The sequence below is a fragment of the Salvia splendens genome, chromosome 8 (genome assembly GCF_004379255.2).
Source record: "Salvia splendens isolate huo1 chromosome 8, SspV2, whole genome shotgun sequence".
NCBI lineage: Eukaryota > Viridiplantae > Streptophyta > Magnoliopsida > Lamiales > Lamiaceae > Salvia > Salvia splendens.
Genome location: NC_056039.1, coordinates 3,394,826 through 3,413,167, shown reverse-complemented (window position 1 = coordinate 3,413,167; position 18,342 = coordinate 3,394,826). Strand labels below are relative to the sequence as shown.

The 18,342-nt window shown below is 41.8% G+C and overlaps 1 protein-coding gene and 1 long non-coding RNA gene across 2 annotated transcripts in view; one reads left to right on the top strand and one right to left on the bottom strand.

The window, feature by feature from the left end:
• LOC121745045 overlaps nt 1-14,197 on the top strand; it is a 24,933-nt gene extending 10,736 nt beyond the window's left edge. The window contains exon 8 of the long non-coding RNA XR_006038761.1: nt 13,910-14,197. This is a non-coding gene — a long non-coding RNA (uncharacterized LOC121745045). The remainder of the gene's footprint in view (nt 1-13,909) is intronic.
• The window catches only part of LOC121745044 (MADS-box transcription factor 23-like), a 26,949-nt gene extending 8,607 nt beyond the window's left edge, over nt 1-18,342 (bottom strand). Inside the window, exons 1-2 of the mRNA XM_042138803.1 lie at nt 18,046-18,342; nt 17,564-17,755 (exon numbers count right to left, since the gene is read on the bottom strand). Coding sequence (XP_041994737.1) covers nt 17,564-17,745 — 182 coding nt within the window. The 5' untranslated portion in view covers nt 17,746-17,755; nt 18,046-18,342. The remainder of the gene's footprint in view (nt 1-17,563; nt 17,756-18,045) is intronic.

Below are 18,342 nucleotides of genomic sequence, written 5' to 3'. Positions count from 1 at the left end.
CCGTGCACTTGTTCGTGCAGGTTGAGGAGGAACTGACAATCCTCCGTGGTTGGCCTCCGGAGAAATTCGTCACTGAAGGCTGCCCGGACGCCTCTGCAGAAGTTGAGCAAGCACAAGCGCCCAGTACTGTCTCCGATGTGCAGGTATTCGTCGAATATGTCGGCCGTTTGTCCAGTCGCAAGCTGCCGGATGGCTGCAGTACATTTCTGCAGCGTCGTGTGGCTGGGACGACCGACCGCGTCGAACCCTTCTCGGAAGAACTCCTCCCTGGCCGCCAAAGTATTCGCTATGTGGAGAAATAGCGGTTTCCGCATGCGGAAACGGCGACGGAAATAGGTATCTCCCCAAATCGGGTTATCGCAGAAGTAGTCGCGTACTAACCGTGCGGCGGCTTCCTCCCGGTTCCGATTGATGTACTTCCGGGAGCGTCGTGGGGGTGGTGCGGCTTCCTCCGCCTCTCGTCGTCGATCTTCTTCGAGTGATTGTTCCATTAATTGACGCATTTGCTCAAAAGGATCCATTTGTTTGAGTTGATTGAAGATGGAAATTGGAGTGATAGAGAGGATTTGAGAGGAATAGATGTGTGTTTGTGTTTGAAATGAGTATGGAATAGAATTATTTATAGAGTAAAAAAATTAAAAATTTAAAAAATGAAAATAAATATTTAACGGTAATATTACCGTTTGAAAAAAAAAAAAAAAATTTTTATTAAAAATTGATTTTTTTTTAAAAAAAAATGAATTATTGCGTCATCAGTGACGACGCCCACTCGCGGGCCAGCGAGTGGGCGTCACGCACGCATGGGGACGTGCCACGTGTCTCGGGCGCGTGGCGAGACAGCTCGTCTCGTGTCTCTCCGAGACGAGCTACGCGACGAGCCGGTCGCGAGCTGGAGACGAGATGGCCGCTGCAATGCGTCTCGCGGGGGTCTCGTCTCTCCGAGACGAGACGCGAGCCCGGCGCGAGACGCGTTGTGGATGGTCTCATGTACTCCGGAAGAACAATGTGCTGGAGAGCTCGGCTTGCCAACAAGTTGTGAAATCATTGCGGCGCTTGGCTTCTCTGTACGACATCATTCTTTCCCGGCGTCCCTCAATCGAGAGATTCCTTAGCCGTTTCCCGCTAACAGATGCTCACACTCCAACTCAAACCTATTCACTTCGGTTCTTATTCCCAACCACTAATAACGAAGCCGAATACGAAGCCCTTCTTGCCGGACTTCAGTTAGCGCAACGTCTACTTGTCAAATCTCTCAAAATTCATTGTGATTCACAAGTCATAGTGAATCACATGCTGGGTACAAGTGAAGCCCGTGGTGAAAGGATGAAAAAATACTTGGACAAAGCGCAAAGTATTAGCCGAAATTTCTCTTATTTTCGGATAATCCGCATTCCCAGAGCGGGAAATAGCCGAGCAGATACTTTAAGTAAGTTGGCCTCATATCCGAGCTCAAAGGTGGAGGAATTACCGCACAGAAGCATTGATGAAGCTGAAGTACACTCAGTAACCAGTTCACCAAACCGGATGACGCCAATATTAAAGTATCTAGATCAAGGACAACTGCCCGAGGATAAGAGAGAAGCAAGGAAAATCACATGCCGAGCACGTCGGTATGAACTTCATGAAGGAGTCCTATATAGAAAGTCCTACCTTCAACCGTTATTACGATGTGTAGGACCAGAAGAGACGGATTACATCCTTAGAGAAGTTCATGAAGGATCTTGCGGTAGCCACATCGGAGCTAGAGCATTAGCTAAAAAAGTTCTGAGATTGGGATATTATTGGCCAACTTTGGTACAAGAAGCAGTACAGCTAGTTAAGAAATGTACGAAATGCCAAATCCATGCAAATATCCCAAGGACGCCGCAGACTGATCTATGTGCTATGCAAAGCCCTTGGCCTTTTATGCAATGGGGCATAGACATAGTAGGACCACTACCACAAGCTCCCCGGCAAATGAAATTCTTGATCGTTGCCGTGGATTACTTCACAAAGTGGGTGGAGGCTGAACCATTAGCTACGATAACAAGCTCAAAGGCATTAGATTTTGTCTAGAAGAACATAGTTTGCCGATTTGGCGTACCCCATATCCTCATTTCAGATAATGGGACTCAGTTTACTGACAAAACATTCAAGAATTGGTGCCAAGAGTTGAATATTCAACAGCGGTTCACTTCAGTCTCTCACCCACAAGCAAACGGACAAACGGAAGTAACAAACCGTACTTTGGTGAAAGGATTAAGAACTCGGTTAGAACAAGCCAAAGGACAATGGGTAGAAAATCTTCCTCAAGTCCTATGGTCTTACCGAACTCCACCAAAAACCTCCAACGGTGAAACTCCGTACAGTCTAGTGTACGGCACTGAAGCCGTAATTCCGGTTGAGATCGGCATACCCAGCCCCCGAACCCTTAATTTCTCAACAGAACTGAATGACGACGGACTGAGAGCCGAACTAGATCTTGCCGAAGAAAGAAGAGAATTGGCCTTCATAAAAGAAGCCAAGTACAAGGAGCAAGTAACCCGGTATTATAACCAAAAGGTGAAAAAGCTGCAGTTTCAAGTGGGAGATCTCGTATTGAGAAACAATGAAGTAAGCCGAGCAGAAAAGCTGGGCAAACTTGAACCCACATGGGAATGTCCGTATCGGGTGTCAGAAGTCCTGGGAAAAGGGTCTTATAAATTAACTCACATGTCAGGAGAACAAGTACCCCGAACGTGGCATATTTCCAACCTCAAGAAGTTCTATTTGTAATAGACAAGGTCCGGTCAGTCTTGTGTCTAGTTCGGTCCTAGGGTTATGTGCTTTCATATTTTTATTGTTCTTTATACTTGTCGTTTTTTAAAAGATTAAAATCTTTTTCGTCCTTTTTTTTTTGTCTCTCTATGTGCGTTTTGTCTCTTATAAATGTTACTAAGGTATATTGTTCCTTAAAGGCTGATCCCCTTTTTTTAGATCATGTATTAAAGACAATTGTGAGTCCAAGCTTCTAAGGAAGATACAAGATTCCACAATTCAGCTTAAGAAACAAGCAATTCGTCTGAAACGAACTGCAATAAGCCGAAAACCATTCCGGTTAACTAGGGAAAGTCCAATCCAAGCGATAAAACTCGCCAAATAAGGACACTAACTAAGTCCGGTCAAAAAAGAGTTTACTTCATAAGACCGAGGACGAGTACAATAAATGAAATAAAAAATCGCTGAACTGTAAATACGCAGTGATAGAAGCGAAATGAAAAAATTTCATTTACTAAGTCTTGTTGGGCATACAATTCCGCTGCCCTACGAGAATGCGTTACACCATTACAAAGGACTATTCTACTGTCTACGATTGCTAAAGTTGAGCCACCTATCCGAAAAAATCCTCATGATGCTGAGTTCGGGCGTTCCGAGCAGTTGAAGAATAAGTAGGTGGACGAGATGCTCTGATCGACCTACCGCCTCTTCCCTGAGTCCGGGAAGTTCTAGCACCTCGGCGGCGAAGAGTCTCTTCACGAAGCAGTCGCTGATCTTGCTCACTCATATTCACAACTCCTCTACGAACTTCAGGGCGTTCTTGTCTTGACGTTTCCGGTTGCTCCTGAGTCCGTTGCTGATTTGGAGTAGAATTTTGAGTAAGTGGATTAGAGGTTTGAGTTGGAGTGTGAGCATCTGTTAGCGGGAAACGGCTAAGGAATCTCTCGATTGAGGGACGCCGGGAAAGAATGATGTCGTACAGAGAAGCCAAGCGCCGCCGCAATGATTTCACAACTTGCTGGCAAGCCGAGCTCTCCAGCACATTGTTCTTCCGGAGTACATGAAGCTTCTCCCACAGTTCATCAACTTGATTCTGAACTTCAGATATAGTCATTCCCCCGCGCCCGCAGATGAAATCTTCATATGCAGTCCTCTCAGCGATGACAGTATTCAGCTCGGCCTCCAGATCTTTCTTTATGGACTCTAAGTCCTTATTGTTGGACTCCAGCTCCACTAAACGAGCCAAGAGTTCATCATACTTCATTTGGTCATCTATAGCTTTTTTCTCAGCTTCATTTAAAGCCAAAGAGTATAGCCGCTTCCAGTGAAGTACCTCCAGCTCCTTAGAGTTAAGAATACGAAGCAGCTATGTCAGTTCGGCATTTCAGTTTACCGAGCAGGCAGTAAACCACAATAGGAGTAAAAGAGATTAAGAAAAGCTATAAGGAAGACACGAGTGTAGAAAGAAGAATTTTTTTCATTCACAAGAAAAAATTTACACAAGGAGGGCTTCAAGGCCATTTTACAAATAGAAAGAAAGAAACTAAACTAAGAGAAGGGAGACGAAATCATACTCCGCCAGTTTCGTCTCCGGCTTCCCTGTGGGTTTCAGCTTCTTTCTCCTTGTCGACCTCGGTCTCAGCCTCGGCCTCCCTCCTCCCTCCCTCCTGCTCGGCGTCCCCATCGCCGATCTGCTGCACCTCTTGCTCGCGTGCCCGTCGCCGGTCTGCTGATCCTTCTGCTCGGTCTCCTTGCCGGCCTCATTTTCCTGCTCACCCTCTTCTTTGAAAATTGAAGCGGGTGAAACAGGCCCCAAGGAGGCAAAGATGGCCTCCATGTTCTCGTCACGGTCAGCACGGCAATTACGGACTCGTTCAGCAGAAAGCAGGACCGATGAAGACGCAAGCTCCTCAAGGAGCGGCAGACTCTGGAGACGCGCTGCAATCTCTCGGCCATACAGCGGCAAGACGACTTCGGGTTCCTGCTCAACATTATCGGTCATCAATTTCAGCAGATCACCGATAAGGGCCGAAAATTGATTGCTCAAAAGAGTTTCTCCGTGTAAACACGGAGAGCCTCCCCCTGAGCAACCACGGCAGCCGCCTCCCTCTGTTTCGACCGCTCTCTCTGGATGATGAGCTGGTCTTTGGCACGCTGGGCTTCATCCTGAGCCGAGATCATAGCGGCCCTTGCCCTCTCAAAGTCTGCCCGAGCCTGTTCGGCCTGGTGACGAGCAGCATTCAAATTCCTCTGCATCTCATCATAATCGCTGGACGCTTTAGAGAGTTCAACTGTGACGAGTTTGCAGAGCATATTGTTCCTCTGAAAATGGAAAAAGGAAAAAGTCAACAGAGGGGCCACAAAAAAAATATAGGAAAGAAGCAAAGCCAGAAAATCAAGAAGAAAATTCACCTCTACAAAGTCCTTTGGCCATAAAAATGGCTCAGAGATATGTTCCGAAGTGGCCGTAACCACTCCTGATCCATAACCCCCCTGGACAATGTCTCTCTGGCGCTTTTGGGGGTTTCTGAGTCTTCGCCTTCCCCCTTGCCGAGATCGATCCCGGCTTTTTTGGATCCGAAGACTGACTCGAAGAGGTCTTCTGCCTCTTCGGATTCTTCTCGGCATCAGACGCCGAGCTGGTGGTTTTCTGTTTCTCCGGCTCCTTTGATTCGGAGGATTTGCGACCAAGCTTGCTTAGCATGTTCACTGCCAAAAAGCAAGAAAACAAAGTTAGTTTTCGCCGCTAAAGCAGTAAAGCATAAAAAAGAAATCCTCACCCCCAGTCTCTTCGTCCGAAGACGAGGAGTCGAACACGAAGTCACCCTTGACGAGCTCAGATTCCAAATAATGTTTCCTAATCATGGGAATCTTATTGAGCCCGCCCTCGAGCTCGTCCAACGGTTCTACCCGAGGATGAGGAATTACGGACTTCGGCCCTCTCCAGGAAAAGTCCGGAGCCGCTGTCCTATTGTAAAAAAAGAAGCGATTTTTCCACATCGGCCATTTGGTTTTACAGAAGGCTCTAAAGGGCTGTAAAGGGATCAAGTAAAACCAGGATCCCTTTCTCTTAAACTGAAAGAAATTAAGGATTGCCCTCAGAGACAGATCCTTTTCTAGTCTACGCAGCTCGGCAGCAAAGGCCGATAAGTGCCTCCAAGAATTTGGAGTCACCTGACCTAAAGGAAGTTGGAAAAAATCAAGAAGCTCTACAAAGGCGGGGGGAAGAGGGAAACGAAGCCCGCATTCTAAGCAGGCTTCGTAAACGGTGGCATAACCCTCCGGCGGCGAGTTAGCCCTATGAGTGTCGTCGGGAATCACCACTAACCCCCCAGGAAGAAAATATTTTCTGTGTAAGGATATCACAGTATCCTTACTCAAAATGCTGTGAAAATATTCTACCGTCTTCTCCCCGGACTTTTTCCGGCCAGAAGATCCCTTACCCCCCTTCCTACCACTACCTGATTCAGAAACAGTTTCAGAAGAAGAAGACATGATTCTTACTCTTTGATGGTCGAAAGTCTCTGAAGAAATTCTTGAAGAAGCGGAAGAAAATTTTACGAAAAAGAGAGAGAATGCAGAAGAAATAATCGCAAAAGTGTTCCAATGATGAAGAAAGGAAATATTTATCAGATTCGCAGAGGCGTTTCAAATTCGTCGCACCGTTTCAAATCCCACTTTTTCTGGATTCTCTGGCCGGATTTGCTGTCACAATTAATGCAGACACGTGCAGAGCACGTCCCCTGACGTCAGCCTCCCCCTTACACTTATCCAAAATGCCGAAGTGATTCACTTCGCTTTTCGGGGGGTGGTGATGGGATACGAACTACACAACTAAACAATAATTGCGAGCCCAATAGCAGTGACGGCCCATCAGCCCAAAACCCAAGAAAGAGTATCAGTTCGGCACAACCAAAGAGTTCGGTCACAGCCTATAGCTCGGTAAAAGTCGACCAATCGAGCTCAACTCTCAGATCGGCAAAAGCTGATCGGCAAAGTTCAGCAGTTCGGTCTCAGTATTCGACCGAACAAGGAGATAGTGGACCCATGCAGGATCTCCACGACCTCCATTACACCCACGATCTATTTAGTGGTATTAAGCAGTTATCAACCCCCCTACCAGGGCTGCAAACCACGATCTTAGTTCGAATGTATAAATAGAACTTAGATCAGATAGACCAGGGTTAAGTTCTCTAGATCCTGAATCTCATATAGCAAATCAGTATTGTAATCTGTAAGCTAGATCAAGCAATACAAATTTGCCCTCTATTCTTCCCGTGGACGTAGATTTACCTCAGTAAATCGAACCACGTAATTTTCAGTGTTGTGATCTTCATTTATTACTTGCATTTATTCCCATCAAAAATATGAAAGCACATAACCCTAGGACCGAACTAGACACAAGACTGACCGGACCTTGTCTCTTACAAATAGAACTTCTTGAGGTTGGAAATATGCCATGTTCGGGGTACTTGTTCTACTGACATGTGAGTTAATTTATAAGACCCTTTTCCCAGGACTTCTGACACCCGATACGGACCTTCCTATGTGGGTTCAAGTTTGCCCAGCTTTTCTGCTCGGCTTACTTCATTGTTTCTCAATACGAGATCTCCCACTTGAAACTGCAGCTTTTTCACCCTTTGGTTATAATACCGGGTTACTTGCTCCTTGTACTTGGCTTCTTTTATGAAGGCCAATTCTCTTCTTTCTTCGGCAAGATCTAGTTCGGCTCTCAGTCCGTCGTCATTCAGTTCTGTTGAGAAATTAAGGGTTCGGGGGCTGGGTATGCCGATCTCAATCGGAATTACGGCTTCAGTGCCGTACACTAGACTGTACGGAGTTTCACCGTTGGAGGTTTTTGGTGTAGTTCGGTAAGACCATAGGACTTGAGGAAGATTTTCTACCCATTGTCCTTTGACTTGTTCTAACCGAGTTTTTAATCCTTTCACCAAAGTACGGTTTGTTACTTCCGTTTGTCCGTTTGCTTGTGGGTGAGAGACTGAAGTGAACCGCTGTTGAATATTCAACTCTTGGCACCAATTCTTGAATGTTTTGTCAGTAAACTGAGTCCCATTATCTGAAATGAGGATATGGGGTATGCCAAATCGGCAAACTATGTTCTTCCAGACAAAATCTAATGCCTTTGAGCTTGTTATCGTAGCTAATGGTTCAGCCTCCACCCACTTTGTGAAGTAATCCACGGCAACGATCAAGAATTTCATTTGCCGGGGAGCTTGTGGTAGTGGTCCTACTATGTCTATGCCCCATTGCATAAAAGGCCAAGGGCTTTGCATAGCACATAGATCAGTCTGCGGCGTCCTTGGGATATTTGCATGGATTTGGCATTTCGTACATTTCTTAACTAGCTGTACTGCTTCTTGTACCAAAGTTGGCCAATAATATCCCAATCTCAGAACTTTTTTAGCTAATGCTCTAGCTCCGATGTGGCTACCGCAAGATCCTTCATGAACTTCTCTAAGGATGTAATCCGTCTCTTCTGGTCCTACACATCGCAATAACGGTTGAAGGTAGGACTTTCTATATAGGACTCCTTCATGAAGTTCATACTGACGTGCTCGGCATGTGATTTTCCTTGCTTCTCTCTTATCCTCGGGCAGTTGTCCTTGATCTAGATACTTTAATATTGGCGTCATCCAGTTTGGTGAACTGGTTACTGAGTGTACTTCAGCTTCATCAATGCTTCTGTGCGGTAATTCCTCCACCTTTGAGCTCGGATATGAGGCCAACTTACTTAAAGTATCTGCTCGGCTATTTCCCGCTCTGGGAATGCGGATTATCCGAAAATAAGAGAAATTTCGGCTAATACTTTGCGCTTTGTCCAAGTATTTTTTCATCCTTTCACCACGGGCTTCACTTGTACCCAGCATGTGATTCACTATGACTTGTGAATCACAATGAATTTTGAGAGATTTGACAAGTAGACGTTGCGCTAACTGAAGTCCGGCAAGAAGGGCTTCGTATTCGGCTTCGTTATTAGTGGTTGGGAATAAGAACCGAAGTGAATAAGTTACTTCGTGTCCGTCGGGAGCGATAAGTAGAATACCAGCTCCACTTCCTGTCTTATTCGAAGCTCCATCTACGAATCCAATCCAACAGTCCGGCGGCTCTACTTCGGGTTTCTGGGGCTGTGTTAGTTCATCATTGGTAGGATTTTTCTGTTCGGCAATAATAGGGATTGCCTGATCGAACTTTGCCTCTACAAGAAAATCTGCCAAGGCTTGTCCCTTGATGGCTTTCCGAGGTAGATATTCTATTGAATGTTCTCCCAACTCTATGGCCCACTTGGCAATTCTGCCTGATGCTTCTGGCTTAGTCAAAACTTGCCGAAGTGGAAGATCGGTTAAGACGCATACTTTGTGAGCATAGAAATATGGCCGCAGTCTCCTTGCTGCATTTACTAATGCCAGAGCAATTTTTTCCAGAGGTTGATACCTTGTTTCGGGACCTCTTAATGCTCGGCTTGTAAAGTAGATAGGACGCTGTTTTAGGCCTTCTTCTCGTACAAGCACCGCGCTAATGGTTTGATCTGATGCTGCTAAATATAAGAATATCACTTCGGCATCTGTTGGAGCAGAGAGAGTAGGAAGTTCGGTTAAATAACTTTTGAGTTCGTCAAAAGCCTTTTTCTGTTCGGCTCCCCAGTCAAACTTTGGTGCCTTCTTCAAAACATTGAAGAACGGCATTTGCTTTTCGGCTGCTTGGGAAAGGAATCTATTCAGTGCGGCTAGACATCCAGTTAGCCTTTGCACATCATGTATGGACTTCGGCATTGCCATGTTCTGAACAACTTGAACCTTTAGGGGATTTGCCTTGAGTCCTTCCTTTGAAACCCAACAACCCAGAAATTTTCCCGAATCTACCAAAAAGGTACATTTTTGGGGATTGAGTTTGAGGTTGGCTTTTTTGAGCACGTCGAGAGTGGATTTGAGATTGTTTTCGTACTCCGAAGTGCTTCTGCTTTTAACAACTATGTCGTCAACATATACTTCAACCTCTTTTCCGATCAGGTGCCGAAATAGCTTATCTACCATCCTTTGATATGTGGCTCTGGCATTCTTTAAACCAAATGGCATCTTTTTATAAGCAAAAATACCGAAGTCAGTAATGAAAGCCGTTTTTGAAGCATCATTCTCATCCATTAAAACTTGGTGGTATCCTTTATACAAATCAAGAAAACAGAAAATTTCGAAGCCTATCAGAGCTTCTATTTTTTTATCTATGTTGGGAAGGGGGTAGCAATCTTTAGGACAGTGCTTATTTAGATCCGTAAAATCTATGCACATCCGCCATCCTCCTTCTTTTTTCTTGATCATCACAGGATTGGCCACCCAAGAAGGATATTTTACTTCAAATAATACATCCGCTTTCAGTAATTGGCGGACTTCGTCATGGATGACTTGATTTCTTTCTGCCGCAAAGAGTCTTTGCTTATGTTTTATAGGCCGGACTGAAGGATCAATATTTAACCGATGTGTAATTACCTCGGGAGACACTCCAGTCATGTCCAACGGAGACCACGCAAAGACATCTTTGTACTCTTTGAGGAGCTGGATGGTCTTTTCCCGGAGTAGAGGTGTTCCCGCGAAACCGATCTTGACCGTTCTGGATGGATCATCTTCGTATAACTGAACTTTCATCGAGTTCGGCTCCGGTGTGACTTCGTTCATTTCGCCTGCCTCTGACTCCGGCTGCTGTGATTGCTATGCTTGATGGTGCCGATCTGATTGTTCGGCACTTTTAAGCGCAATCTGCAAACATTCTTTTGCTCTCTTTTGATCACCTCGGATGACTGCTATCCCTCCTTTAGTGGGAATCTTGATTGTGAGGTGATAAGTAGAGCAAATGGCCCGAACTGTGTTGAGCCAGTCTCTTCCCAGTATAATGTTATACGGGGATCGAGCTTTTACCACAAAAAATTCGATCACCGTACTGGAGCTAGTAGGCGCTCTTCCTACCGTAATCGGAAGGCTGATAATACCTTCAGGGCGAGTGTCCTCCTGGGCGAAACTTTTCAGAGGAAGTGGGGCCGGACTGAGCCGAGCTGGATCCACTTCCAGTTTATCAAAACATTCTTTATCCACAAACACTCTGTGGATCAGTTTGTTTGCCACTCCAGCTTGAATGACAATAGCGTCTTGATGAGGAGAAATGGCCGGGACGGGATCTGCATCTGAAAATGTAATTACTTCCTCCTTCTTCAGCCTTTTATGTGTTGGCTCCTCTCGATTGAAGCCTCTGCGCTCTGATTTTAGAGACGATTTAGTCTTCCCGGCTGGGAGAGCGTCAATAGTCTGGATTACTCCATCATATTGCGGCTCGTCATCGTCTTCGGGATCCTGTTGCCTTTTAGGATCCTGAGGAGCGCAGTTCGCACTTCTCTGTTTCTTATTCTTTTTCGGCGGCTTGCTTTGGTATTTTTTTAACGTCCCTGCTTTCACAAGAACATCAATATCTGCTGCCAAATTTCGGCACTCCTCGGTATCGTGACCGTGGTCTTGATGGAAGGAGCAATATTTATCCTGACTTCGGCGCGTGGCCGATTTCGTCATCGGCTTTGGTTTTTCGAACATATCAGAATGCAGTTCGAAAATTTCCGCTCTCAACTTGTTCAATGGTACGAACTGAGCGGGTGGTTTCTCAGGATTGAGACGTGGTCCCAATCTGTCTTGTACCGGTGCCCTTTGAATTCTTTCAAAAGGAGTTCGGCGAGGATGTCCCTGATCGCTATGATCGGGCTTCCTCTTGTCTCCTCTGGAAGAGCTGTCTAAAGACCGTTTTCGACGGTCTGCCTCATCAGCACGAGAAAACTGGTCCGCAATGTCCCACATCTCTTGAGCTGTTTGCGGACTGCATTCAACGAGCTTTCTGTAGAGAGCTCCTGGCAGAATTCCATTTTGGAATGCCGAAATGACAAGTAGATCATTGAGATCATCTACTTGTAGGCATTCCTTGTGGAATCTTGTCATGAAGTCGCTAATCTTTTCATCGCGACCTTGACGTATAGAAAGCAGCTGAGCCGAAGTGATTCGGGTTTCAGCTTTCTGGAAGAACCTCCTATGAAAAGCATCCATTAGATCTCTGTAAGATCTAATGCTGCCTTGAGGGAGGCTATCAAACCACCTTCTTGCGTTCCCGATGAGCAGCTCGGGAAACAGCTTACACATATGAACCTCATTGAGACCTTGGTTCGCCATATTATACTGATAGCGTCCCAGGAAATCATGAGGATCCACTAACCCGTCATAAGTCACTGACGGAGTTCGGTAATTCTGTGGCAACGGAGTTCTGGTGATATCATCCGAAAATGGAGTCTTCAGCGCTCCATACATAGCGAATCCGACATCTCTACGGTATGGTGGAGATGGAGTTCTCCTGTGATTTCGGTAACAAGGAGGAGAAGGAACATATCGGTGGTGAGGATTCTTTCTCCTGGAAGATACGACACTACTGCGGTAGTGACTTTCATGTCTGGAGGGGGAGGGAGGATCCGCCGTTTTCTTCTCCGGCTTCTGGCTCTTTTGCAGGAATGTTAAGAACTCATCCTGCTTCTCAGCCAAGAACAACTTGACAGCCTCATTCAAATCGAGCTGTTGGGGAGGCTCGGTGCGATGACTTTTTGAGTGGTTTGTTCTTTCACCGTGAGAACTGGAGGCAGATTTCTCCAGAGGCTGTTTTCCAGACCTACGGGCTGGACTAGCTTCCTCACGTTCATCACGGACGGAAGTATGGGTATTATGTGATCTGGTACGCATTTTTTGGTGGAAGAGGATCAAAAACTCGCTTTTATCACAGTTTTGGTTTTCTGTTTTCCCACAGACGGCGCCAGTGATGATTTAGCGAATTTTTGATGGGAATAAATGCAAGTAATAAATGAAGATCACAACACTGAAAATTACGTGGTTCGATTTACTGAGGTAAATCTACGTCCACGGGAAGAATAGAGGGCAAATTTGTATTGCTTGATCTAGCTTACAGATTACAATACTGATTTGCTATATGAGATTCAGGATCTAGAGAACTTAACCCTGGTCTATCTGATCTAAGTTCTATTTATACATTCGAACTAAGATCGTGGTTTGCAGCCCTGGTAGGGGGGTTGATAACTGCTTAATACCACTAAATAGATCGTGGGTGTAATGGAGGTCGTGGAGATCCTGCATGGGTCCACTATCTCCTTGTTCGGTCGAATACTGAGACCGAACTGCTGAACTTTGCCGATCAGCTTTTGCCGATCTGAGAGTTGAGCTCGATTGGTCGGCTTTTACCGAGCTATAGGCTGTGACCGAACTCTTTGGTTGTGCCGAACTGATACTCTTTCTTGGGTTTTGGGCTGATGGGCCGTCACTGCTATTGGGCTCGCAATTATTGTTTAGTTGTTTAGTTCGTATCCCATCAGTGTCCATTATGTTATCAATGCGTGAGTATATACATATATACAATGATGAGTAAATCACATTTTAAATCGTACACTATTGATATTTGACAAAAATTGGCTTCACTACTCATAATGCAAAAATTATCACAAAATTAACAAAATATCTTGAAGATCAACTTCTGGTGTCCAAAAGATGAATCCGCTTGCTGGGTGAGAGTTTGTGGATTTCAAATAAATAATGTTTCATCCGTCTATAAAACTATTTGCTTCAATATCACAATTTCAAGTGTGATCCATATTCTATCCACACACAACTGTTCATTTTATTACGCTTTTAAAACAATTTTTTTTATAAATGGAGAGGGCATTAAATTGTGATGGAAACGGAGCACTTTCTTTGAGGAGATTCATGGTATGACATGCTTGTAGTTATTATTATACACAGTCCCGACTCCTGGTCATGTTTATTCAAATATTATTGATTTAACATTTAAGAGTTCAATTTATTTTTTAAGATGAGAATTTAATGAGTCGCAAAACAATTTCATTAGATATTTATGAATTTTTAACTGAGAGAATCATTGCAAAAAGTTGTGAATAGAGGCACTATATAAAGCCATGCAGTTAGTTTACAGATAAATTATACAGCGAATTAAGAAACAAATCATCTCGTCACTTTTATACTAGAAATTTTTCTTCTAATATTGTTGGTCTTCTTAAAAGTGACAAGTTGATTTTTATTTTTATATATTTTATAACTGTATCAAGTTTAATTAGGTTTCTCATCTTTCTCTCACCAACCAAATATGGGGCACAAGACTTGTGTGCGGCAGCTGCATAGATGCGACAAGATCAACCTGGTTTGACTCTGGGTTGAATCGACCTGACCCGTCTGATTCACCATTGTTTTAATGTATCAGTAACATTATGTATACGGAACTTTTGCTTCAAAGCAAATGAGATTATGCACATGTTATGTTGTACTAGTATTAATTTCATACATATAACATTTTTAAGAGAAAATAAAACTTTGATAGTATAAATGAAACTTTTTTCAGAGAAAAATGCTACGTTGATTAAGCACGAGTAATCTAAGTGAATATAAAAATGATTTTGTTCAAAACCAAATGAGACGTGTAAAAGCAAAAAACAAGAGCTATATTATGTAAATGAGTCTTTTCTTTAAAACAAATGAGAGTTTTTTAAAAAATTAAATGAAATTTTGACTAGGTCAAATCGGGTGTGAGTTTGGGGCACGAGTCAAGTCGGGTTCGGGGCGTGAGCCCCAACTGGCACATATGTGACTGCCGCACGCAAGTTTTTGCGATTACACTTGCGATCAAATAATATTCTCTCGCTTGATTAAAATTAGGGTTAATGATCGATCGTTATTAACTTTTGTAATCATGGAAATTAAGTAGGAGTATTAATTTTATCATCAATTTAGTCCCATATATTTTAACGTACCAACTACATTAAAATATTTTCAATTTGTATCAAAGTAAGTGAATTATTTTTAATTCAAAATAAAAATAAAAATAAAATAAAAAAATATTCACATGTACATATAACTATATAAGTCTTCTTCAGAGTTCTGACACATAACGTCACAATTCCACCGTTGGGATTTCAATAATAGAAACTGATACAAGTTAAAAAGTTTGTGATAAAATCGGTGAGTTGAAAAGGTTGGGATAAATTTCTACAATTATTACAGGTTAGAGACATATTTGATAAATTTAAAAGGTTAGAATAAAATTGATAAAAGCACTGATTGTCAGAGTATAGATTCAATCCCTGATCTTAAAATTAGTAATAATTTTTTCTATTATTTTTGCATTCTAAACATAACCCTTTAATATCATACACCACAATCAAATAATATCAAATATCAAGACTTAATCATTCAAATAATCCAGTCCAGTCACATTTATCAGATTAATATGATCTGATCTCATTCAATAAACCAAACAACCAAAACATAGTACAGACATCCAATTTGAAGTATATTTGGACACCTAAAGGCATTTACTACTATTAATATCACATTGTTGCTAAACCACTATAAATTGTAACTATATATGTGTACTTATATGATTAATTATATTTTATTTTTTAAAGAATATTATGCTTCCTCCGTTCTACCGTAGTTGAAGCGTTTCTTTTTGGCACGCGATTTAAGAAAAAATGTGTTAAGTAAGTTAAGTAAACGAAGAATAAAGTAAGAAATGAAAAGGGTAGAGAGGTAAAGAGAGAATAAGATAAGAAAAAAAAAGTAAGAGAGAAAATATGTTGATTTTTACTAGAAAAGAAAATGGCTCTATTACTAGAAACCTATCAAAATAGCAAAATGATTCCGCTACTATGGAATAGAGGGAGCATCTAACATTTACATTGATTAGCTCTGGCGCATTATTGTTTAACCATATTATAGTATACTCCTACCTATGTACATGTACTTGTTTATGGTTACCTATGTACATGTACTTGTTAATGGCCAGGTTTTTTGGACCGAGTTTAAAATATTGCATGATCTTCAAAAACATCAAAATACAGCAGCAGTTTCGATGTTTGGTAAGAAAAAAATATGACTATCATCTTCTTCTCATTCTCAGCTCCTCATTCGCAAATTTGACCTCCTCCAATCCCTATTTCTCTAATTGCATCACAGTTTTACGTGCACTCAAATAATTTAGATTATTTTTTTCCAATTCATTTGTGCCCTAGTATGTCTTTACGTGGTTATAGTTGCCAAATGTAAGCAAACTCGTTTTTATTAGTAATTGTAGAAAATAATGGCAACCGTATGATCATCTAAATAAATACACATAATTATTAATTTATTTAACAAATAGTACTAGTGATATTAGACAAAACCAAATTTTAACAAGTGATTGCAATTACTATTGTACTCCATTACTCGATCCGTTCTATGTTAATAAAGTCATTTTACTATTTAGGGAAGTTTCATGTTAATTGAGTCATTTCTATTTTTGGCAAAAAGTAATCATCTCTCTTACATTATTATCTCATCATCTCTCTTACTTTATTCACCATCCATTTAACACAATATTTTTAAACTTCGTGCCGAAAAGAAACGCATCTATAAACAAGGAACGGAGGAAGTATAACTTAAGCAAATAACACCAATTTTGGTAAAATTAGTGTTGGATATACAAAAAAAAGTTTAATATGAGTATGAATTAGAAGACCAAATTATCTAATTAACTCGTCTTTAATGTCCCAACACACATACAAGCACATAGATAAGTGGAGTACTATACAACTAGAAGATTTTCTCCTTTTAAAATGTAAAGGTTTTTCTGAAAAATGTACTACTATGTACTTTATAATTAATAATTAGTACTCCTACTCATATCATGCATTCGCTATTTTTGAGATTAATATGTTAATTATGTATTACATTCTCTCAACACACTAACCATTGCAAACACAGTACGTATTAGTGTACCATGTATTATATATGTATATGCAGTGACGAAGCCATTATGGGGCCTGGGGGGCCACTGGGCCCCCCAGCATATGTAATTATTTCTATGTATATCCTATCAATTTATATTGCAATCGAGTAGTGCAGACGGTTTGGCCCCAAGGCAGTACACATATTGACTCAAGTTCGATTCCTCCTGCAACTTTAACAATCTTTGCAATTAATTAGATCCTTCCGATTGATTTCTATATGAAATTACATTTGAGTCTTCGTTTTATTTTTACACTCTTATGTTTAAGAGGTTTAATCGGACTGCTATTTATTTACATAATATCTGATTTTTAGTCTTATTTTCTTATTTACTTGCACCTTATTTTCTAAGCATGACTAACATATCTATATATAGTTTCTTAGTACGCATTCATTAATTTATTTCCTCTCATTATTCATTTATATCTCTTACAACTCTCCATTGCCGATGCTGCAACAAGTTTCGACTGTACCGATACCTAAAACTTGGGCCCCCAATATAAAATTCCTGGCTTCGTCCCTGTGTATATGTGTATCTATTTTATGAATTCCCCAATCGTTGATAAACAAAATGGTTCATAGATATTCTAAAACATGAAAGATTACTGTCATCTGCAATCTGCATGCATGATATACTGCACCTGATCTCTCAGGAGTAGTAAAATTCTTCTTTTCCTCTAATTAATCTATATATTGAATAAGTACTTTAATTTATTTACTCTCACTTTATAGTTCAGTTTTGTCATCGAACAAAACAAGCTCACATAATCGTTTCCACGATCATAAAAAGGCGTAATTAAAAACAATGTATCCTGCCTAATGTTTCAGCCACAGAGTTTTTGGTAGGTATAATATATATATATATAATAAGAATCGAGACATATATAGTAAAAAAAAGGTGGAAAATATGTTAAAATATGCAATTAATTAAAGGAGGAAGATAGCAAAACCTGGTGCTTGAAAAATCATGGAGCTTTCCGGTGGTGGAGAAGATAATCAGCCCAATCTCCGCATCACAGAGGATCGATAACTCTTTTGCTTTCTTAAGCAATCCATTCCTTCTCTTAGAGAAAGTCACTTGCCTATTCGTCGAATTATCGATCCTACGAATCATAATCTTCCCTCTCCCCATTCTCTCCTCTCTGCAACTCAAAAAACCAGATACATACAAATCAGAAATTTTCCTTCAAATTCACTAATCTCTACGTTCTCAATCTGAGATTAATCGGCGATCTGAGCCTAAAACCAGCCGAGATCGGAACGAACGCGGAGAATCGGCCGTTGATTTCTCCACCACAACAACATTTCATCACAATATCAAACAGTAGATACAAAAAAGTAGAGAGAGAGAGAGAGAGAGAGAGAGAGAGAGAGAAACAGCAAGAGCGAGAGGAGATAGAAATCGAGAGAGAGTTGAACATATATGACTTACTAATTGGAGCTTGGAGTGAAGAAAAGTAACGAAACGAAAGTGAGGGTTGTGTTTTCGAGGAAGCTGGTATTGTAAGCCGTGAGGAAAGCGGTTTTGCGAAACCAAAACCGCTGTTCGAAAACAAGGAGCTGCTTAATTAAAATCGCCTAAAATGTTGGGTGGTTTTTGATAGAGAAGTGAGTTATGATTAGATTAATTATCCCCAATTATGGACCAGACCAGCTTATTATAGAAAGGCGGAAATGTTAGTTAGTGAGAGAGAGAGAGAGTAGCATAAAATAGTAGTACTCGCGAAAG